Source organism: Maylandia zebra, linkage group LG18 (assembly GCF_041146795.1).
Source record: "Maylandia zebra isolate NMK-2024a linkage group LG18, Mzebra_GT3a, whole genome shotgun sequence".
NCBI classification, from domain to species: Eukaryota; Metazoa; Chordata; class Actinopteri; order Cichliformes; family Cichlidae; genus Maylandia; species Maylandia zebra.
The window spans coordinates 23,529,856-23,553,524 of NC_135184.1; the positions used below are offsets into that span (position 1 = coordinate 23,529,856).

General features: G+C 40.2%; 2 protein-coding genes and 1 long non-coding RNA gene across 3 annotated transcripts in view; 2 read left to right on the forward strand and 1 right to left on the reverse strand.

The window, feature by feature from the left end:
- The window catches only part of LOC143413751 (uncharacterized), a 31,604-nt gene extending 28,458 nt beyond the window's left edge, over positions 1-3,146 (reverse strand). The window contains exon 1 of the long non-coding RNA XR_013094366.1: positions 3,069-3,146. This is a non-coding gene — a long non-coding RNA (uncharacterized LOC143413751). The remainder of the gene's footprint in view (positions 1-3,068) is intronic.
- On the forward strand, positions 2,535-5,135 carry rps15 (ribosomal protein S15). The gene is made up of 4 exons (XM_004542979.6): positions 2,535-2,693; positions 3,092-3,177; positions 3,596-3,830; positions 4,975-5,135. The coding sequence occupies exons 1-4, from the start codon at positions 2,691-2,693 to the stop codon at positions 5,086-5,088; spliced, it is 438 nt and encodes a 145-aa protein (XP_004543036.2). The 5' UTR covers positions 2,535-2,690; the 3' UTR covers positions 5,089-5,135.
- A 384-nt stretch (positions 5,136-5,519) lies between these two features.
- LOC101485502 (dipeptidyl peptidase 9) lies at positions 5,520-23,026 on the forward strand. The gene is made up of 21 exons (XM_076876547.1): positions 5,520-5,714; positions 7,024-7,107; positions 7,252-7,490; positions 7,697-7,809; positions 9,191-9,364; positions 10,688-10,859; positions 11,104-11,214; positions 11,812-11,940; positions 12,043-12,108; positions 12,221-12,317; positions 12,540-12,717; positions 12,815-12,974; positions 13,113-13,192; positions 13,864-14,016; positions 14,657-14,792; positions 17,318-17,463; positions 17,637-17,783; positions 17,880-18,032; positions 18,468-18,610; positions 19,284-19,395; positions 21,896-23,026. Exons 2-21 carry the CDS (start codon positions 7,052-7,054, stop codon positions 21,986-21,988), a joined length of 2,658 nt encoding a protein of 885 aa, XP_076732662.1. The 5' UTR covers positions 5,520-5,714; positions 7,024-7,051; the 3' UTR covers positions 21,989-23,026.
- Positions 23,027-23,669: the final 643 nt, after the last annotated feature.

Sequence of the window (23,669 nt, forward strand, 5' to 3'; positions counted from 1 at the left end):
AGTATTTGTTAATTAATTTTATTACAACTTACCTGATCTTTATTTAGACTTTGGATATTTACACGACTGAGTCATGTCTTTATTAAAACACCTACACTGATTCTTCAAAATCTTGCCTCTGGCATATGCCCTTCATACAATAACAATTCAAAAGATTAAAACACTGAAACTGATAAATGTAAAAATACACTCTGAAAAATAAACCTGAAATTAAAAAAATAAAATAAAATAAAAAATCCAACACCACAAAATGGTCCTCTGGGCCTTTGTGATGTCAGAGTTCAAAGAATGCTTTGAATAAGAAGGAAACAGTGACTCTAATTAACCACTCATTAACCAAAGTATACAGAAGAGCATCTCTTAATGCAGAACCTGTCAAAGCTTGAAGCAGATGGGCTACAGGAGCAAAAGACAGCACAGGGCGACACCACAATGTACATGAATATTGTAGCCGACCATGCCCATCCCTTTTAAAATTCTAACAGCTGCTTTCAGCAGGATAATGGACCATGTCATAAAGCATAAATCACCTCAAACTGGTTTTGTGAACATGACAATGAGTTTTCTGTACTCAGATGACCTCCACAGTAACCAGATCTCAATCTGGCATCATGTCAATAAGGGCTAAAATGTCCATATTGGTGTAGCATATGAATTGTCCAGTGAGTGCGTGCTGGTGTCAGTTCAGTCAAATGAAACGTGTATTTAAATGCTGTTTGAATTTGGCTTTACAAATTTACTATCTGCAAAAGCATAACTGATTTTATATTGACCTTGTAGGTGTGTGTGTGTGTGTGTGTGTGTCTGTGTGCATGTGTCATGGAAAACTGTGAGACACCTACTGTCATATTAACAGCTGTAAGTTTGGGTTTCAAATGCTCTGGCAAGTGTTTGTTTTGTCAGCAGTGCAGCAGAGCTCCAAATGAAGGCTGAGTTCAACAATCAGTGTGGTTTGCCCTTTCAGTAGTTGTCTAACTAGAAAGACATTCAGAGGTCGTAGATGTCTGCCAAAGCCCGTGTACTATTTCACAGTTTTAAGGAAAGTGATCTGTACAAAATTGAGCGGTGTCTTCCTCTGAAAACACTCTCACCAAGCTTCATTAAATTTGGCTAGATAGATTCTGGGCTATGTTCGAGATAATAGATTGTTCATAAAGATGTAACTGTGAACAAAACACTCCCATCTCTCTCTCTATCTATCTATCTATCTATCTATCTATCTATCTATCTATCTATCTATCTATCTATCTATCTATCTATCTATCTATCTATATATATATATTTAAAATAAAAATAAAAACAGAATAAAACAATAAAACCACAATTGATTTGGTGCTATAATTTTTCAATACTTATTCACTATGAAATCCATACAGGGTGTGAACTTGGGCGTGTTATTTAGACTGACACATATTTTGAATTTGTGCCATAGCATTTATGTGTAACCAAGAAACAATGTATACATCCGTCACAGGTAAATCCAGGCAAGCTAAAAAGGACAATTGAAGATAGAACAAACCAGGCAGAGATGACGTAATATAAGATGGGAAGGGTCATGAATAACATTGCAATAAGTAACCAAGTCCCAGTATAACAAATAAAATAAGTTACATATTGCTATATATCCGTAGTCTGTTAACTAGTTTTATATAAACCTGGACAGTTAGAAACTGTACACGTATGGTCAGAAATTGACATCAACAAATAATTCTGACTGAATATTTGATCATTCAATTTTCAATAGGATCAAGGCCCGGGGCTTTGGGGAGGTGAATTCTAGAAGCTGAATGTTGGTCTGCTTTAGCCATTTGAAAACCAGTTTTAATATGTTCTTGGGATCATTGTCTTGTTGGATGACCCAGCTGTGTCCAAGTGTTAACTGTCTAGCTGTTGATACAAAGTCAAGTTGAAGCACTTGTATACACAAGGTGAAACCAGGCAAGCCAAAAAGGACACTTGAAGATACAACAAATTGGTTGTTTATTGTAGTTTGCGGGTTGTTCCTGATCATCCCAACCAATTTTCTCTCATCTGAGGGTGATAATTTGGGTCCTCTTCCAGACCTTGGCAAAGTGGTGATACATCTGAATAACGTGTACTGATGTAAATTTATTTGAACTGATGATCTTGGACTCTTGACTCTTAAAAGCCACAAATTACCATGATATTCATGCCCATAACCCCCAGTGTGTTTAAACTACTGACTGCAACTGTGTATGTTTAGTCCCGGGGTTTCTGACCTAGACCTATGTAGTCATGAGATAAACGTGAGGAGTTTTAGTTATTTAAATGAAATGGTCTCATAAGATTTGAGGCCAATTGGGACACTGCATGAACTGAAAATACTTCATCCGACTTAAAGAATTTCGGAACACTTTTACTGCCTTTCTGCGAAGATCTGTCTGCTCACTACTTTCCTGTAATGTTTTTGTTTGTGTAACTCTTCTCTCCTCCTAAAAAGCAGAACGAACCCTGCCATATCTGTGGTAACACAGACAGTAATGAAAACAGGACACGTTGGTTGAAATCTGACACTGGACACAAACTGCAGTAACTCTGCAGCTGCGCCACCTGCTGTTCACAGAGGAGATCAACGCCCGGAAAACATCACCGGATGTTTGCCAGAAATCGCGCGATATCTGGCCTTGCGAGACTTCTGGCCGTTCTTTTCCCCCGGAACATCAGGCAAGATGGTAGGTGTTTGTTCCGTCTCGCAGCTAGTCAGACTACAATCTGTATGCATCGGGGCTCTAAAGTTGCTGATTTGAACAGCTGACTGTGTCATCGAGTAGTTCCACAGTTTTTATTACCATCCAGTAGAAAATCGTTGCTCCAAATGAAAGATTAAACTGTGTTTACAGCCTCCGTACTAGCCGGAGCTATGGCTAAGCTAACCCGGTGGTAGAGCGTTACTCGTAGCAGTAGCTGAAATAAAATAATCATTATAATATTACTGTAGTTGGTTGTGCATGGGTTATTAAACCGACCTGTAGACGTTTAATGGTGAAAATGAGTGACGCCTGTTAAATTCTGAAGCATCAGTGTAAAATGCTAAGCTACGTACTCACCGGGGTGATCCCGTTTCTTCCAGGCGGATACCGAGATCAAGAAGAAGCGTACCTTCAGGAAGTTCACATACAGAGGTGTGGACCTGGACCAGCTTCTGGACATGTCCTAGTAAGTGACACAACTGATACGGTCACTGGTGATGTCATTCAGTCAACTAGAGTTACTGTACTACTACTGCACATCCTGACATAACGTAATTTGTTGTCACAGTAAGACACTCACAGAGGGGTTTAAGTGATAATACTGACTCACTGAAAATCAAATAAAATTGTCCAATTTTTAAGATGATTTATTCAACTCTGATGCTTGCAGGTCAAAACTGAATAAAGAGGCTTGAGACTGGACACTGAAACTAGAATTTACTTGTCTAATATTGGCAGCCATTTTTTTTTTTTATTTAACCTTTATGTGTCTGACAGCATTGAATAGTTTGTGTATGGACACGTGATTTCTTCTCTTACTTGCATCTGGGAATTGGAGGCGTGAAACTTGATTTAAATTGTTTTCCTCTGTGTCCTGCCTCTAGTGAGCAGCTGATGCAGCTGTACTGCGCCCGCCAGAGGAGGAGGCTGAACCGTGGCCTGCGTCGCAAGCAGCAGACTCTCCTTAAGCGCCTGCGCAAGGCAAAGAAGGAGGCTCCTCCCATGGAGAAACCAGAGGTGGTGAAGACCCACCTGAGGGACATGATCATCCTGCCTGAGATGGTTGGGTCTATGGTTGGAGTGTACAATGGCAAGACTTTCAACCAGGTTGAAATCAAGGTGAGATGTCAGTCTGGTAATTGGCACAGTTTGAAAAGCTGGGGTGGCTTTATTTCTGCCATTGAACTAAATCAGCGCACCCATCCAATAAAATGGATCATATAGGCCATTATCATTTATTTTGGGGGAAAAACAAAGGCCCCAAACAAAAGTGTGCATTGGTCCAGCAGGTATAACTGACCAATAAATTGACCTTTTGCCCATTTACAAACTCATTCAGTTTTCACTCATTGCCCTCTAAAAATAGACTTTCAGCTCAAGTGGCTCACGGAGCGTTTTTATCAAATGTAACTAAAATATAATGTGGAACTGTAGCTACATCTGACCATGGTTGTCAAAGTGATTCAACATGACTGATAATTAGTACACTGGGAAAATACAGATACACTAAATTGAAAGAAAATATGGGACGTCTTAGTTGGTTAAAAAAAATCTAAGGGGTCTTTATCAGTTTTCCAAGAATGTATTTCCTATAAACTAGTTTTCCTGAAGTCACCGCTTTACATTGAGTACACTGTGATGCATAATCTACTGCAGTATTGGACATAATTTTAAACCTGCCATATTGTCCAGTTAAATTTAAAAAAAAAAATTACATCAATTTTTAAGTTGACAGTAAAATATGCTATGAGCCAAATCACCCATTGTGATTGATTATGAATGCAGGATGATGCATAATAATCAGGTGTTGTAAAACCCCTTAAGTATGCCAGCTTCAATGTGCACAGATCCTGCATGCCTCCAAGCTTCCCTATTTTGGTAGTGACCAAGTCAGTGTGTTATTTTGTGTTTCCAAAGTGTACAGGTTTACACTGACAAGCAAAGGTTCCTGTGTTGATCCAGGGAGTAGGCCCACATCTCTTTGGGGTTGTCAGGAAGGGCATCCACCTTTTAAAGAAGGTGACAGCCAAAAGTAGTTTGAATCATACATTACGTTAGTAAATCTTGCATATCCTGTATAAAAGAATTCCTACTGTATTGTATTTTTCAAATCCACAACCCTGTTTGTACACATCAAATTACACTTTGCTCAAGCTGTTGAGGAGAAGCCGTTTTGTTTAAACGTCAGTAAATTTGTTCTGATCTCTGTCACATAAAATTCTATTGCTCCGTACTTAACATGTTGTTTGTCCCCTCTCTACAGCCTGAGATGTGTGGTCACTACTTGGGAGAGTTCTCCATCACCTACAAGCCAGTGAAGCACGGTCGCCCTGGTATTGGAGCCACACACTCTTCTCGTTTCATCCCTCTGAAGTAGAATGGCTGTATTATTTGTATAAATAAAAAATTGGGTGCTCCACACAACATGATTGTGTTGATTTTCTTTTACATTATGGGTCAAAATGAAAATTGAATGCATATTTTAAAGATGGCATGGTGACAGAAACCTCATGAATGCAAGACTCAAAGATAAGGTGCTTTTGTTTGAATTTTGATTTATGCTGAAATGATCTAAGTCCCTGAAATGTAACATTTCTTTACAAAACAAAAGATGCTATGTACATCAAAATTATTGGTGACTTGCTAATTAGAGGCTTTCAGCCTTTTTGACATGGTCTCTGCTTCATCTTGAAGCTTTAAACATCAGGCATCAGCGCCTAACCTGGGAAGCTGTTCATGCTCAAATAAGGTGAGCAGTTGTAATACTGACCACAAAGTTCCTGCCGCCGCTGAAACCAGAGCAGCAACAGCGGTGCGGCTGAAAAAAGCACCGGGTTTGTACTCCACCAGTACGAATGTTCCGCCTCTTGAATCTTAGAGCCAGCTGCAATTTGAGTGTGGCCATTCTGGGCCATGGATACAAGCTCTAGCGGTCTCAAAACTGTTTATTGACATCGAGCTAATAAGGTTTGTAAGCCGGGTAAAGAAACAGTGGCCGAATTGGTGAGTGTTGGTTTAAATTTTAACTTCTTTCACAGAGCCTGTTTTTATAGAAAACCAGACACCGCTAGCTTGTGGCAACCTAGCTTCCAGCCCGGTTAACGGCAGCTAGCTTGTTAGCTTCAGAGCGAGAATGACAGAGGGGAACAGTCCTGTCAAAAGGCAGCGAAGGCAAACACGATTTAATAACTGTCTTTTGCTGCCTGTTTTTAAAATCTTTGGGGTTTTGTTGTTCACCTCATGATGTAAGTAACATCGGCTGAGTTTGAAATGTTCGCTCAAATAAATTTGCCGGTGTTTTTTCCCGGCGTGAGTGAGTAGTTGCAAATCAAGAACAAAGATCTATTGTAGGCAAGCTAACCTTAACTGTTACCATCAGCGGCACCGGTATTATTATTATTATTATTTTACCATTTCACTCTACTAATTTCCCATCCTTAATATTAAGCCTTTAAACGCTGTCAGGTATCTACCTGACTCAAATGGGCTCTTTCCGTATATTATTTTACAACTGGCACATAGGTCCCTGTAATTTTAACGTGTTTAGTAAGATCGAGGCCACGTTAAGTTAAATTTTAATTGCTAATAGGAGGATTACAAGGACTAGACATACGGTAATAACGTTACAGATGTTCTTCATCCAAGCGAAGATTTACGGTATGGCTATTATACATTCGTACATGACGATTAACAAATTATTGTTGAATTCGCTATTTAGGGCCATCTATACGAATTCTGTGGTACATGCTGGTTGGTGTTTTGATTGCGAGTTTGTTAAACACAGATGTAAGTGGCCTCACCATAATATTAGATTAGTCAACTATAATTACCAAAGGAGTAGCATCAGAAAAGCATCTCGGTTGTTTAGACAGTATCCCCCCACACAGGTGTTTGCGTCATATAATCTCTCACTAAACAGAGATTATAAAGGCAGAAATGTGGGCTATACTATAAATCCTGTATTTCACCTGAAGCTGAGTTGTAGATGTGGCAGCTGCTTTTGTGCTATCATAGACTTGCATATAAAAATCGTTCAGGGGATTTCACATCTTTAGTGGACACTGCAGTATGCAAGTATCCTTTGAAGTCTTAATAAAGGATACATTTTCCCCTCTGTTTGGGGCCCACTTTCTGTATTTGTGTTATGCACTGTGGCTCAATCTAATGGGACAAGAACAGCCTGGTGCAGACAGATTTCTTGACTGTGTCTAGCTTTTGTTATAAAGAATTGATGACCCAAATTCCAAATTTGCTAACTAATTTTATTTACAATTTTTTAACATTACATCTGTACTTCTTCTATTGGTTACAGATCTGACGTCAAACGTGTTAACCAGTGAATGCATAGAGTCAAGAAGGTCAGACTTTGTGACAATAAAGACGGTATCTGGACAAGGTACAGTGTTCATGTAGTCTCTCTGCCTTGGTTAAAAAAAACGGATGAATAATATTTAAACCAGTTCCAATAAATGAATGGCCTTGTGTAGGTGTGCCTTGGTTTCTGCACCACTTATCAGTTCTTTGTAATGTCAACGTGCAGCTGTGTGACTGTGAGCATGACGGCTGTGGACGGCCTTTCGGATAATGCAGAGGTGGTGGAAATGGAGGATGTGCCATCTCAGTTCTTTGTGGAGAAACACTCTTGGGAGGGCCTGCGAGATATTATCCACTGTAGCAGGAAGTACTCAGGCATGATTGCCAACAAGGCTCCCCATGACTTCCAGTTTGTGCAGAAAAATGATGAAAATGGACCCCACTCCCACCGGCTCTACTACCTCGGTAAGCCGCACAAAAATGCCCAGTATCAGCTTGTAATTGGTCATTTCTGTCTTTTTCTCAACTGTACTCCTTTCAGTTGACCTCAGTCATGCTTTTCTGCTCAAGGCAGCAGAGGATGATTGCCTCATAATACTAAAACAGTCACGGTGAAATGCCTGTTGTTTCTTGTTGACACTGCCTTTGTTGCTTTTCTTTGCGCTTACCAGGAATGCCTTATGGAAGCAGAGAGAACTCATTACTCTACTCAGAAATCCCCAAGAAGATTCGGAAAGAGGCCCTCTTAGTGTTGTCATGGAAACAGATGCTGGATCACTTCCAGGTGAATTCCCCATCTCTCCTCTCTCCTCTCTGTTTGTGCCACAACCAAACTACCCAGTATGTTGTTATTGAAGTCCAAAATACTATCCAACCACTATGAAGGGATGATGGGGCAGATGAAGGTGGTTTAATCATGTGTTTCTCATTTATTATGTTACATATAAATATATCGATTCATTAAAATCCTGAATCGATTTTTTAATATAAATTTATTTTGCCCGAAAAGCCAGAATCTCAGGTTAAACCTCACAAAATTTCAACAACCACCAAACAGCTAAATCAGTAAATGTGAGCAGGTACACGGATTCTGCACAAAGACGTAAACACAAAGCGCGGACCCGCCGACGCATCAGAATCAGTGAGATGTTGCCTTTCTCACCCGACGGCACGGACACTGTCGGGGCTGAAAGCCGACAGCTCGCTGATTCTGATGCTTTGGCGGGTCCGCGCTTTGTGTTTACGTATTTTTTGCACTAGATTCTGAGCTGCAGGTTTTATCTCTCTTCAACCAAAATTCACTGAACCAGCAGCAAAAGAAGCAGCATATTACGCTTCACATTTGATAAACATCGTCACGGATTCCTTCTTACTTTTGCTGCTTTGCTTCCACCACGATAAAATCACACTTCATGCACAGCTCTCTCTCTCTCTCTGTATACTTCAAGAACAGTTTCCTGTCTAAAAATCTGTTTTCTTTATTATTCGCTTGCGCACAATTATACCGTTGTTTACAGCGCTGTCAGCTGCTGTATTTTTTTCCTTTTACTTACTTCTGTAAAGAAAGCCTCATTTCTGCCGTTCAATAGGCTACTGAACAAATTTAAACTTTTTAAAATTATGCAAAATTGCAAATCGCTTAGCTGTGTCTCTAATAAAACCTCTGTAACTTTCCTCTGCTTCACTTCAGCAGCATCAGGTGTTGTTCATATGTTGATTAATGGTTTTTCCTTCGTTTTTGATCTACTGCAGAATATTTGTATAAAATCCCAGGCCAGGAAAATCACCTTCATGTTTTTCTGTGTTTTATCATCAGCTACTTTGACACAAAGGCATCTGCTGTGATGCTTACACCTTTGATAAAGTCTCGCAAGTGTCAGCTTTCTTTTTATAGATAAATAAATATGGAAATGTACTGATGCATGATCTGAATTATAATATTTTTTACTGTCTGAGGCAAAATTTCCCCGATTCGAATTGATTCGAATCGATTCGGGACCTTGTGAATTGGAATCAAATCGATTCTAGAAATCAGTGACGATACCCAGCCCTAAATTTTTACATATATGTACCGTTGCATATGCACAGGTTTACACAGCAAACCTCTAAAAATCCCTTTGGTAAATTCAAATCTTATCCACATGTTTTCCTGTTGTTGCTCTAAGGCTACGCCGCACCAGGGGGCATATTCTCGAGAGGAGGAGTTGCTGAGAGAGCGTAAACGTTTGGGAGCATTTGGTATTACATCCTATGACTACCATTCCCAGACTGGACTGTTCCTCTTCCAGGCTAGTAATAGCCTATTCTACTGTCAAGATGGTGGCAACAATGGTTTCATTGTGAGTACAGCTGCTCAATTTTTTGCAATTCTTAGATTCTCTTGATTAAAGAATGGATCAGTACAGCTGTGTAAAGACACTGTTATGTTAAATACATTACTTTGGCTCATAAACCTTTAAATACTGTGTATCCGTTCAATTAGAGGGATACCAAGGAATACCTGCAAGGTAGAGATGATCTCTATCTGTGAGTCTCCTGTCAGACTTTCTTCCAGACACACAGTCAGTGAATAGTGTTATTACATAGAATAATGTTATAAGTTATTACATTTCATGTGTTTGTGTGATTAATGGCTAGAGCAGGAATGTTAGACTGACTTTGCGTTGTGGGCCACTTTGTTCTTAAGTGGGCCGTGAAACTGAAACTCCCCTTTCTGTCAGTGTAAAGAAGTGTAACTGCACATTGAATCCCTCCGACATCTTAATATAAGTAATTTCCACAGTACAGCTCAGTTTTTACCCATCAGCTCTAAAAGGCTGATGGGGGTAATGCTATCACCCTGCCTGGTGGACAGACAGGCAAGCAATGGAACACCTGAGTTTGTGAATGCAATAACTCAAAAACAAGGTGACATAGGAGTTTCAAATTGGTGTATCGACTACAAATCTTGGGAGAGTTAACATGTTTTAGATGTCTATCAATAGTAAAAGCTGTAAAACTCGGTTTGGGCCTTGGATTAAGATTCATTTAGATTGTTTGTCAGAGGTGCACTTCAGGTCTTTCTCCCCCTGTGCTTGTGCCTTTTATAATTTTAATGCAGCTTTTTAACCTGCTTGAAGTAACAGGGATTTCCTTAGACCCTTGTACATTACACTGTATTTAAAGAGTTTTTGGAGTGCATGATGCTGCTGCTGAATCTTGATGGGTTTAGCAAGATAAAAAGAATAAACAAACTGGTCGAATAATAGATAAATGAGATTTGTATAAACATACAACAACATCCTCACTGGTAGGAGAAATTGCAATAGCTCGAATGCATTGAGTCACTTTACAAAATCATGAGCTGGTCTGAGTCACTGAAAATAACCACGTGCATCCATATGGGTGGTCTGTACTTGCTGTCATTTACTTGGCTGTGCAGACCAACAATCTCAAGCTGTTATTTGAGCTTCTCTTTACAACTCAACAAGTATTTCAAGTCAGCAGATGTTACAGACGGAGTTAACTTAGTTTACAGAACTCTTTTTGATTGTCCTGATGTCTTTCCTCTAAACTTCCAATTTTTTTTTTTCATGAATCAGGTTAATGTTTTCATAAGGCTCTCGCTTTGTCCACGTAACATTCAATTTCCTTTTGACTAAGACTGTTTTTGTTGGTTTTAGCAGTCAGCTCCTGTAAAGCCTATGGAGATCAAGACCCAGTGCTCAGGGACCCGTATGGACCCCAAGATCTGCCCCGGAGATCCAGACTTTATAGCCTTTATCAACAATAATGACTTGTGGATAGCCAACATTAAGACAGGCGAGGAAAGGCGACTCACGTACTGCCATAAAGGTCTGAAGACTCAGTTTTTTTTTTATTTAAGCAGTATTTTTATTGAGTGAGCTTTACAAATTTCACACTATTAGTGTGTGTCTTGTTTTGGCACTTCATCTTCCCTGTTTTTTCTCATCCAATTTCACTTTGTAGCGCAGAGAGAAAACAACTTTGAGATCCCACATGTTCAGTTTTGTGTTTAGGCATATGAATATGGCATATGGATTTGAACCCATTTGCTAATTTATTCAATTTCTCCCAGGTTTAGATAATGTTAAGGAGGACCCCAAGTCTGCAGGTGTAGCAACTTTTGTCATACAGGAAGAGTTTGACCGTTTCACTGGCTACTGGTGGAGCCCCACAGCAGTAGAAGGTCAGCCGTATGTCTTTTTCCAATAGTACCAGCTCAGCTCGGCTCGACTCAGTTTTTAGGGTTTTCCATTAGGTGGTAGTACCTGGTACCAGGTACTTTTTAGTACCCGCTTGGCCAGGATTCCAAGTGACCTGAGATCTGATCCAAAAAATGTGATGTCATCAGACTGCATGCGGCCGATTGTCAGTCAGTGGCGTCACTCGATGAGTCATGAGAGTGTCTCCTTCACAAAAATCGAAGCTGCCATTTTTTAAACCTGGCAATGAGAAAAAACATTGTGGTCCCCGAGCCTGACAAAAAGCCATACACTGAGCAGCGGGTGTACCATCACCTCGATGCCCTCTATTGTTATGGTGTTCGTGTTGCATACAAATAATGTCGCTGAACTTTCAGCTGCACTGCTATAACGACCCCACGTACATTAGGTGGCACTCAATTGTAATGGAAAACTTCCGAAACTGAGTTGAATCGAGCTGCGTTGAGTTGAGCCGAGTAGGTTCTCGGCTCAATGGCAATTCTTAAGGAACAATTCTTGCAGCCCATGTTATAGGTTCTGTTTCTTTGGATAAATTGCGTTAATTGTTTTTCTCCCGTCAGACCCTAATGGAGGTAAAACAGTGTACCTTCTGTATGAAGAGGTGGATGAAACAGAGGTAGAAATTATTCATGTTCCATCTCCGGCACTTGAGGAGCGGAAAGCAGACGCATACAGATATCCTCGCACAGGTCAGTGCAGGTTTGCACAATGTATGCACAAGGATTTAGAGTAGTGAAAACATACGCACACATTTCTACAACTTGTATTTTTTTCTAATCTCTTATTTACAGGTAGCAAAAATCCCCAGTCTACACTTAAACTGGCAGAGATCAAGACAGATCATCAAGGAAGAGCAAGTGTCTCACTTCCTTTTCTTCACTTTTTTTCTACGTGCTTTAGCATCTTCATTCTTTAGCATGATCTTTATCTCACGTGTGCGTATGCATGTGTATGTGTATTTACAGATAGTGAGCACACACGACAAAGAACTGGTCGCCCCCTTTAACTCCTTGTTTCCTGGGACAGAATACATCGCCAGAGTAGGATGGACGAGTGACGGCAAATAGTGAGTGTTGCAAAATTCTGCCACTCTCAGAATAAACCAGCATAAGAAACTATCTGATTGAGAACCTTTTAAAATTGTAGCTTCAGTTTGGGAGCTATGGACGTACACAACAGTCTCGTTAGTTTTTACAGAAGTTGTACTGGAGGGAACTATTTTTCATTCACGATTGCTCATCATTCCATACAAATCAGTCTTTTGATCGTTGTCTGCTCTCTGTTGTAGTGGTTGGGCAGTGCTGTTAGACCGCAGTCAGAGGAAACTGCAACTTGTTCTGCTGCCACCCGCCCTCTTCATCCCAGTGACAGATGATCCAGCTCTAAGACAGGAGAGTCTGGAGGCTGTGCCCACTAACACGCAGCCATACATAATCTATGAAGAAACCACTGACGTCTGGATAAATGTAAATGTTTTCTCACAGCTCTCTATGGTTACCTTTAAAATAAACTGATTAAGTACATTTATAAATTCTAATTATGACGCTTTCTTTCTTTCTGCAGGTTCACGATATATTCTATCCCTTTATTCAAACGACAGAAGATGAGTTTACTTTCATTTGGGTAAATGAGTCTAAAACAGGTTTCAGCCATCTGTATAAAATCACATCCCAGTTACAACCAGGCTGCTACCGTTGGATAGAGGAATACCAGCACCTAGAGGGTACGAAACTAGGAGATGCCTCTGCATTGATTTGAAATGAAATAATCAGATTTTTTAGGCTGATATTACTTTTGTCTTTAGACTCAGCTGTTAGCGTTTACATTATAGAATGTTGATTTTTACTTTTTTGTCCTCCAGGAGACTTTAAATGTGCAATCAAAGAAGAGGTTACATTGACCTGTGGGGAATGGGAAGTGTTGGCAAGACATGGCTCCAAGGTGAGTGCCAAATACAAAAGAAAAAAAATCACACTTATGAGAGATACAGGTGAACTCAGTAAGAAAATATTTGGGCAGTTCTCAATTTTAATCTCAAGTAATGATCATGAATTTGGAGTGTTGATTCTAAATCCTAATTTTAGGGTGTTTATAAAAAGACTGGTGCTGCAGTGTCTGAAGTTGACAACAGATCCACATCAACTGACATTTGGTATTTCCCTGGAGATTTTCTGTCAGGCTTCTGCTGCAGTCAATTTCAATTTTTGCTTGTTTCAGGCATTTTTTTGTTTTCAGTCTGGGTAAAACAGATGGACAGAAAATGTCTAAACATGTTGACATGCAAACACCGTCAAATGCTACTGAAGCTGAAAGATGACAAGTTAACCTGATGCTACCTTTAAAAAAATCACTAGAACACTCAAATATACATGTTTGTTTGAAATGTACATTTTACTGTATTTTCTGTATTTTGTATTCTGGAGTTCAGCACCAATGCTGACTAGGTGTCAGCTTTTCTAAACTATTTAATATATTACTTGAAACAAAGATTTTCCACTGGCTTTATTTAGGTTTGTCATGGACTACTTTATGGCATCTGAAATTGCTGTATTTTTGCTGAGAGCTGCTGTTTTCATTCACCTTCAAATGCTCTCTAATGTTTCCTTTGCTAGATCTGGGTCAATGAGGCAACAAAGTTGGTGTATTTCCAGGGCACCAGAGACACTCCTCTGGAGCATCATCTTTACGTGGTCAGCTATGAGTCACCTGGAGATGTGGTCAGACTAACTAAGCCTGGCTTCTCTCATAGCTGCTCTGTTAGTCAGGTACTATCATTTATTTGTGCACGTACCTGTTTGCTTAACTCTGTGTGCAAATTTCAGTAATCCAGCTGTTTATCCACCTGTTTTTTTTAACATGTTGCTCAACAGTTGAGTTGCTTTAACATATTTTACTGTTTTGAGTAGTTCTGGTGGGAACAAATACTTCAGTCAGTGCCAGAATTACATTTCAAATATATGAAAAATAAATAAATAAATAAATAAATATAAGTGTTGTTGTCTTACACCTGGGGAAACAAGACCAGTCCAGATTAAGTACAGCTAATAGAAGGTTTAAGTAAAGAGAGAAACTGCCTGCTTAAGAGCAGTGAGAAATAAAGCACTGGCTTGAAGGAAGCGTTTAACCTTCTCCAGGCAGGCAGTTACGACCTAACATCCTGATTACCCCACATACATATTTTATGAGGTTTTTTTACTCAGAAGTACCACTGCAGGACTTGGTTGTGCATTAGCAACAAAAAACTTAATTCGGGCCTGAGAGGGTTAAAGAGAGTGTTGACAGCATACTTGATAGTGTCTCATGTCGGGCTTTGTTGTAGTTAGTGATACAACTTTGCATCCCTCTTGCCTTTTATTTCCTTCCTCTTCTTTATAAGGCATCTCTTTCTCTTCTCTCTTCTTGCAGAACTTTGACTTTTTTGTCAGCCACTACAGCAACGTGAGTACTCCTCCCTGTGTTCACGTCTACAAGCTGACTGGCTCAGAAGGTGACCCGCTGCACATGGTTCCTGAGTTCTGGGCCAGCATGATGGAATCGCCAGGTAAACAGAGCCTGATGTAAAAAAGACCATGTAACATCGCTCGTACTAAAGACGGAGAGACACTGCTTGTCAGCAGTGTGTACACTGAGATAGTATCCAAGAGCAACTGCATTCCTCTGTCTATAAGGCTACGTTCACACTGCAGGCGAAAGCGCATCAAATCCGATTTTTTTGACCCTATGCGACCCATATCCGATCATGCTATGACAGTGTGAACGGCGCAAATCCGATATTTTCAAATCCGATCTGGGTCACTTTCGTATGTGGTACTGAATCCGATACATATCCGATGCTTTAGAAAGCGACTGCTGTTTGAACGGTCAAGTCGCATTAAATCCGCCTTTTACGTCACCGACACAAGACTGAAGCCAATTATCAGCGCCCGAGAAGACATCGCGAACGCTTCCTAGCCATCCAGTGTAGATGTCAGTGAAACTGTTGGGAAGACAACGTAAACATTTTATTTGTACTGTATAATCTGCAGATTCTGACAGAAATCTGCAGCTATCCTTTGAAGCACCGCTCCTCTCTTAAACAGCAATAAGGATCATTATTAGGTTATTTACATTATTATGTAAATAACAAAATAACTTAAAGCAAAAATTGGGAAACGTAAAGTCCGAAGTCTTTATATTAACGGCCATCAGTCAAACAATACTGTTTGTTCTTGGTCTAAACAGAGCGCGTTGTGTGTGACGTCTTCTTTTGCGCATGCGGGCCGCTTTGAGCGTTCACACTAGAGCGCGTTTGCTGTCGCATTTTATTTGTAGTGTGAACGAGGAGACAAAAAAATCGGATTTGATCAAAAAATCGGAATTGAGCATTAAGACCTGCAGTGTGAACGTAGCCTATGTGGTTAGTTCCAACGAAAAGTACTTGTTTGACGTTTTGTCAAACTAAAGGAAAAGTCAGCCAAGAGTCATTGTTTTAAAATCTCTCAAAGGATTTGATAAATTTGGTTTTCACATGGTAAATGTTTTGTTCCCTTTTTTTTTAAAACCTCTCTTGCAGTTAAAAAATTACAAGTCTGGCATTAAACAAAACAAAGCCTCTCTGTGTCAGTATAGTTTTGTGCAGAGGATAGTCTGTCCAAGTGTGAGTGTTCATATCAGGAGACGATCCTAAACATCATCACATTTCTTCTGTTTCTGGGAGCTTTGGAACTCCTGAAATTTAAGGCTTAAAGTTTATTAACCTCTTTAATTCAAACTACTTATCATGGACCAAACCATCACAATGGATTGTCTGTGAAGGTTCTCAGTCATCCAGGTCATCGTAGTCAAAGGAGCTTGCAAAGAAAAGCGTCTGGACTTCTTTAAGTTGCTTGAAGACATTTCACCTCTCATCCGGGAAGCTTCTTCAGTGTCCCTTTTGTCCCTTTTGTCCCTCTGTGGGGGGTCACTCCCACTAGGTTTATATCTGGGACTCTCCACCATTTGACCTTAGAACTGAAGCTTCTCGGATGAGAGGTGAAACGTCTTCAAGCAACTTAAAGAAGTCCAGACGCTTTTCTTTGCAAGCTCCTTAATCACAATGGATTGAAAATTGCTCTATATAAATTTTTTTAGCACTACACCTTTAGTTAATGTAGTTTTCATTATATGGGTGTCAGCTTGAACAGTTTGTGCTTTGTTGGAAGAGTAGGAATTGAAGCAGAAGTCTTGATTTAGACTTTTGTTGGGAATTTTTGCAGACGGTGTAAACTATCTAGTGGCCGACATCGTTGCTAGCATTTATGCTTGTGCAGGTGCATTATGTGTAATTACCTTGTGGCCGTATCTTGGTGTTTTATGTGTGGCACCAGACGATAGACAGCATTTTATTTGTTTGTTTGTTGGTTTTGTTTTTTTCTGCCTTCATGTCCATTCCGATAAATTCTGCAATTTCCCACCTGAAATTTACTGACATTAGAGAGTCCTTACATTGATGTTAGAATTATGTTTCCTTGTATTTAGCCACTTAGAGAATAACAATCAATATACTAACTCAAAGTAGCCGAACATGCACAATGCACGAACAAGCAAATCACAGTCGATGCAATCTGTAGTTAAATTTCTAGAGAGGGGTGGTTGAGGTGAAGATTTCCCACTAAAACATAAATCCCTGTTAACCGCCACCCCATTGCAGGAGCTTCTACAGAGTTGCTTGTCATGATTGTGCTGTTAGCTGAAACAATGTTTTGAAGCTGTAAAAATCTGGCTGAGGGAATGAAAAATAAACCTGCAGCAGAGTCCAGCTGTGGAATATAGTACAGGTTCAAGAGTATCAGTAACCTTAAACACTAAAACGTTTCATTTTTTTATTCCCAAACAATCATTTAGTTCTGTAAAATGTTTTAGAGTGCTGAGGTTTTTTTCTGCTGTAACATTTGTTGACAAAGGGTTCTCAGGCATGCTGTATGAAGCACTTTGAGTAGAAAAGCTTTATATAAGAGAACCAGTCATTTCACAATTTACTTTTTTTTTATTACATAAAACCTTGTTTGCGTATGCCTAACCTGGTGACTGCTTGTTGATGTCATCCAGGTTGTCCGGGAGATTACAATCCACCTGAGATTTTCGACTTTCCGGGGAAGTCAGGCTTCCAGCTTTATGGGATGGTATACAAGCCTCACAACCTGCAGTCTGGGCGGAAACACCCCACTGTTCTCTTTGTCTACGGAGGCCCACAGGTTTGTAGCTGCATCTTATCCATCTTACTTCTAACTGTGTAATCATACGGCTTTGTTACATAAGATTTAATCATTGCTGCCTTCCCTTTGTGGCTAATAAATGCTGCTCTGAAAGTCTATTACTGTGTAAACAAAATGTTTCTAAGAATGTGATTATGTCTTTGTATATGTAGGTGCAGTTGGTTAACAACTCTTTTAAGGGCATGAAATACCTCCGCCTGAACACACTGGCTTCTCTCGGCTATGCTGTGGTTGTCATTGATGGGAGGGGTTCTTGTCAGAGGGGCCTTGAATTTGAAGGAGCACTGAAAAACAAAATGGTAAAGTTTGACACATACAAATAATAATCCAGTATCATTAAAGAAATAGATGTGATGTCAAAGCTCCAGCCGAAATAACTCTGTTTGCCTCTCCAGGGTCAAGTAGAGATTGAAGACCAGGTGGAGGGGCTGCAGTATGTAGCAGAGAAGTTTAACTTTGTGGACCTGAGCCGTGTTGCCATCCATGGCTGGTCCTATGGAGGTTTCCTTTCTCTCATGGGCCTCATCCAGCGACCCAATGTCTTTAAGGTTGGACTACCTGTTTACCCTCAAGCTGTCGTTTATTGTTAAAACCATATTAAACTTTTACCTATAGCCCAAAACATGCAGGCATTTGTTATTTAATGCAATATAAAGTGGAGAAATCATTTCTTAATTCTCCGTTTCCTTATTGCTCATAACCTCATTTGTGATGCAGTTGCCAGTTGCATCCACATGGTGTCTGTCTTGGAGTGTGTTAGCCATTAGTCATTATTAAGTAGAGATGTCTGCAGATACATCAAGATTTTTCTTGTGACATGCGTGCATATCAGATGTAAAACAATGACATCAGAATATACCATTAATAATCGTATTATAACACACACAGTAAGCCTAAACAATTACTCTCCTGCAAAGTGACTTCTTTCCAGATTAAGATGAATTCTTTTTCTTTTAATGTTATTTCTTTTCCATCCCTGACAGCTGGCTATTGCAGGTGCCCCAGTGACTGTGTGGATGGCCTATGACACAGGCTACACAGAGCGCTACATGGATGTGCCTGAGAACAACCAACAGGGCTACGAGGAGGGATCTGTGGCGCTGCATGTGGACAAGCTCCCTAGCGAGTCAGTACACACACACTCTTATTTAAGTTAACAAGAAAGAAAAATGTTTTTAAAATCAAAACGCACATTCTCTGCAGTTTCTCATATTGTCTCTGCATTTTAATAACGATTGTAGGATCTTTAATGTTATATTTTGGTTAAATGTGCTTCACATTTGGTCAGTCCGATTCCTGTGTGCAACTGACAGTTCAAACACTTCTTAAAAAAATCAGTCTCATTCTTATGAAACACCTTTAAATGTGACTCTTAAAACATTTAAACTCTTGAACTCGTGCTTGTGCATGCCACACCTTGCCTCTGTGTCCTTGGGCTACTTGGATCATTTTCATTAGCTGAGGAACGTTGAGTTATTGATGTTTCAGTAGCAGGGTTTTCCTTTAAGTCAAAAGCTGTGGATTATTATTATTATAATTTTTTTGTATGTAAAATAAGTTCTGCTAACATTAAGATTGCATCCTGACGGAACCTCACTATTTAGGGTTCTAGCGATGACCTTAAAAACGTGATACTGAAAGAGAGAGTAAAAGATTTTTTACAACTGCATTTGTGTAATCATTCTGTAAATCTCTTTGTGCCACTTAAAACATTTGTAATGTTGGGAACATGTTTTTACTGTTCTCAGAACACGTATTCATTGCAGTTTAACTAATCACATCGTAACTCTCTTCTTCAGGCCCAACCGTTTGCTTATTCTCCACGGCTTTCTGGATGAGAATGTACACTTTTTCCACACCAATTTTCTAGTGTCACAGATAATCCGGGCTGGAAAGCCCTACCAGCTTCAGGTTTGTTTCATATCTTAAGAGCATAATACATGTGTGTGTGTATGTTTATGTTGTTCCAGCATTATCACAATCATGTTGTCCAGGATCAATGCTGCAGTTGATCACTTATGTTGGTTTGTTAGTGATAGTGAGTGATCGAACAACATCACTGGTCAGATGCAGGGCTGATCCTGGACCAACATTATTATTATGATAATATAGCCTATATGGTGATAATATAACATCACCAGCACTTGGATATCAGATCATGCTTCCAGAAACATAGAAGAAAGTGCACTTTTACTGCTAAGGGCCATCTTAGTTTTCACAGGATTTTCGCTTGTATCACTTATTTATAGTTCAATAAATTAACTTCAGTTAACATAATACAGTAGTTGGATTATATATTAGGATTAGGATTGTTGTTTTGAATTTTGAACCTTTAGTGTCAGTGGGCAGCTATTTCCATAATGACAGCCTCAATGCTGTGACACTTTGCATCGACAGCGTTCAGTGCGATCATGCAAAGCAGCTTCTTTTTCCTGCTGCGCTTTCAGTGCTTTCATTTGGAAATACAAGTTAACTCTTGAACCACTTCTCTGTCACCAACCAATCAAAATCAAGAAGTGTTGAGCTTCACAGTGTCAACTTCAACACGGGTAAAGGTTAAACGGCGCTTGTTTGTCCCTCATGGCCCAGTTATATATGGATAAGGGAGATGGTTTGTGTAACCTAGCAACAGCAGGTGCTAGGCTACAAAAACAACCTTTGTAAAGAAGGTCATGAGTGGCTTCAAAGGCAAAAAAGATATTTTCTAGATTAGATATGATTGGTTACAGTGGGGCAAAAAAGTATTTAGTCAGCCACCGATTGTGCAAGTTCCCCCACTTAAAATGATGACAGAGGTCAGTAATTTGCACCAGAGGTACACTTCAACTGTGAGAGACAGAATGTGAAAAAAAAAATCCATGAATCCACATGGTAGGATTTGTAAAGAATTTATTCGTAAATCAGGGTGGAAAATAAGTATTTGGTCAATAACAAAAATACAACTCAATACTTTGTAACATAACCTTTGTTGGCAATAACAGAGGTCAAACGTTTACTATAGGTCTTTACCAGGTTTGCACACACAGTAGCTGGTATTTTGGCCCATTCCTCCATGCAGATCTTCTCGAGAGCAGTGATGTTTTGGGGCTGTCGCCGAGCAACACGGACTTTCAACTCCCGCCACAGATTTTCTATGGGGTTGAGGTCTGGAGACTGGCTAGGCCACTCCAGGACTTTCAAATGCTTCTTACGGAGCCACTCCTTTGTTGCCCGGGCGATGTGTTTTGGATCATTGTCATGTTGGAAGACCCAGCCTCGTTTCATCTTCAAAGTTCTCACTGATGGAAGGAGGTTTTGGCTCAAAATCTCACGATACATGGCCCCATTCATTCTGTCCTTAACACGGATCAGTCGTCCTGTCCCCTTGGCAGAAAAACAGCCCCATAGCTTGATGTTTCCACCCCCATGCTTCACAGTAGGTATGGTGTTCTTGGGATGCAACTCAGTATTCTTCTTCCTCCAAACACGACGAGTTGAGTTTATACCAAAAAGTTCTACTTTGGTTTCATCTGACCACATGACATTCTCCCAATCCTCTGCTGTATCATCCATGTGCTCTCTGGCAAACTTCAGACGGGCCTGGACATGCACTGGCTTCAGCAGCGGAACACGTCTGGCACTGCGGGATTTGATTCCCTGCCGTTGTAGTGTGTTACTGATGGTGACCTTTGTTACTTTGGTCCCAGCTCTCTGCAGGTCATTCACCAGGTCCCCCCGTGTGGTTCTGGGATCTTTGCTCACCGTTCTCATGATCATTTTGACCCCACGGGATGAGATCTTGCGTGGAGCCCCAGATCGAGGGAGATTATCAGTGGTCTTGTATGTCTTCCATTTTCTGATGATCGCTCCCACAGTTGATTTTTTCACACCAAGCTGCTTGCCTATTGTAGATTCACTCTTCCCAGTCTGGTGCAGGTCTACAATACTTTTCCTGGTGTCCTTCGAAAGCTCTTTGGTCTTGGCCATGGCGGAGTTTGGAGTCTGACTGTTTGAGGCTGTGGACAGGTGTCTTTTATACAGATGATGAGTTCAAACAGGTGCCATTCATACAGGTAACGAGTGGGGGACAGAAAAGCTTCTTACAGAAGACGTTACAGGTCTGTGAGAGCCAGAGATTTTCCTTGTTTGAGGTGACCAAATACTTATTTTCCACCCTGATTTACGAATAAATTCTTTACAAATCCTACCATGTGAATTCATGGATTTTTTTTTCACATTCTGTCTCTCACAGTTGAAGTGTACCTCTGGTGCAAATTACTGACCTCTGTCATCATTTTAAGTGGGGGAACTTGCACAATCGGTGGCTGACTAAATACTTTTTTGCCCCACTGTACACACACAAAGAGCATGTGTATTAATTTATAAATTAATTTGCTGATGTTGGTTGATTGCTCTGTTTTCATTTTTAAAGGTCTACCCCAACGAGCGGCACAGTATCCGCTGCCCTGAGTCTGGAGAGCACTACGAGATAATGCTGCTGCACTTTCTACAACAATACCTCTAAAATCAGACAACAGGGGACAAGTGAAGTCAAATTCCCCTCTTCCTTCTTTTACCCCTCCCAACTGTCCGCCCACCTGTATTCTCCATGACCTCCCCACCCCAGCCCATTTCTAACTGTTTACCCTGTCAGCAAGAAACACATCAGACACCCAGCAGCCACCAGCTCCTTTCCTCCCAACCAACTATTCGTCTCACTTCTGCATTACATTTCCTCCTCTCTGTCTTCTTCTGTTACTCAATTGCTCTCCCAGTCTTCTTCACGCCCCCTTCACCCCCATGTACAGTCTGGAGAAAGGTTTACGTGCACGACATGTGGTGTCCCACCCAGAAAGCCGAACAAAGACTTGTGAAGAAATGTTTGCAGGCTGTGTCAGTCTGACTCATTGCTCACTCACATCTTCATTTCTACAGCCACGATGGTTTCTGCCAAACGTTATCAAATTGTTTTCCCGCCCCCCCAAGCCTGTTTTGTTTACTCCAGTCAGAGGTAGAAGCGGTGGTTACAGTTCACAGATATGACATGGAAATGTGTCCGCGCATTTGCAGACGTAAACCTTTACAGTATACATGCATATGTAAAATACAGTTCATCTCATACATAAGCACAGACACTCACACCCACCCTCACAATAGCCATACATACTGTGGGTCTGTACCTCGGAGTTGGTGTAATAATCAAGAAAGGAAGAAAATCAAGGCTCTTCCTCTGTCTGTGTTTTTAGCGTTTGTTGTTTAAAATGAAATATTTTTATGGATTTTTATTCTTTTTTTTTTTTTCATGAGTGCTGATGGAAGGCACTCATTGATGTTTTTGCGCCGTCTTACCCCGTCATATTACATTGCTCGAGATGTCTGCTTGCCTTCTTAACACATAATTTATATTTGCCAAAGTACCTCTTGACTCTTGATCATGCTGGTATTTCCCTTTTTTACTGCAATAAAGACAACAAGAGGGTGAGCACTGGAGTCTTACAACAGCTTTGTACCACCGAAATACAATTTGTACATGATAATGAATAAATGTATGAATCAATCACAAGCTTTCTTCTGGTGCAGTCTTATTGTTTTTCTACCTGTGAAGGGTTATATGTCTTGTTGTACTTCATATTTTCTGGGATTAAAAGGTTTTTTAAAATTATTATTTTAAATGTCAAGTGTGGCTTAAAGCCTCAATTAGACCCCCCGGCTCCTGTATTCCTCTTCACATCAGACCTGCACCTGACTTAAAGAAATCCACCTCAGCTACAAGAAGAGGGCTTTGAAGCTCCCCAAACATGTGGCAGCTGATGCTGTGGTAACCTTTAGATGTATTGAGTGATGCTTCATATTGATTTGGGAGCACCGCAGAGACTTAACTGGATTCCACTGCCCTTAAAATCACTTCAATAAACAAGCAGGCCTTTGGAGAAGAAGGAAATGGCAATATTTGATCCTTTGCTTGTTATTGCAAGCCTCTAATCAGCCATGTCTTATGTGATGGACCGTGCAGTGAAGGAAACTTAGGCACAGGTTAAAGTCCAAAAAATGATTTTTTATTTAACCCAAAAAACATAATTGGTTAACTCATGCAAAAAGAATCAAAATCTTGGGCCCATAAAAGAGGTCAAACTAACAAAACTCTACTCAAAGTTGACAACACAACTGATAACTCAAACAAACTGACCTAACTTAACGAGACAAAG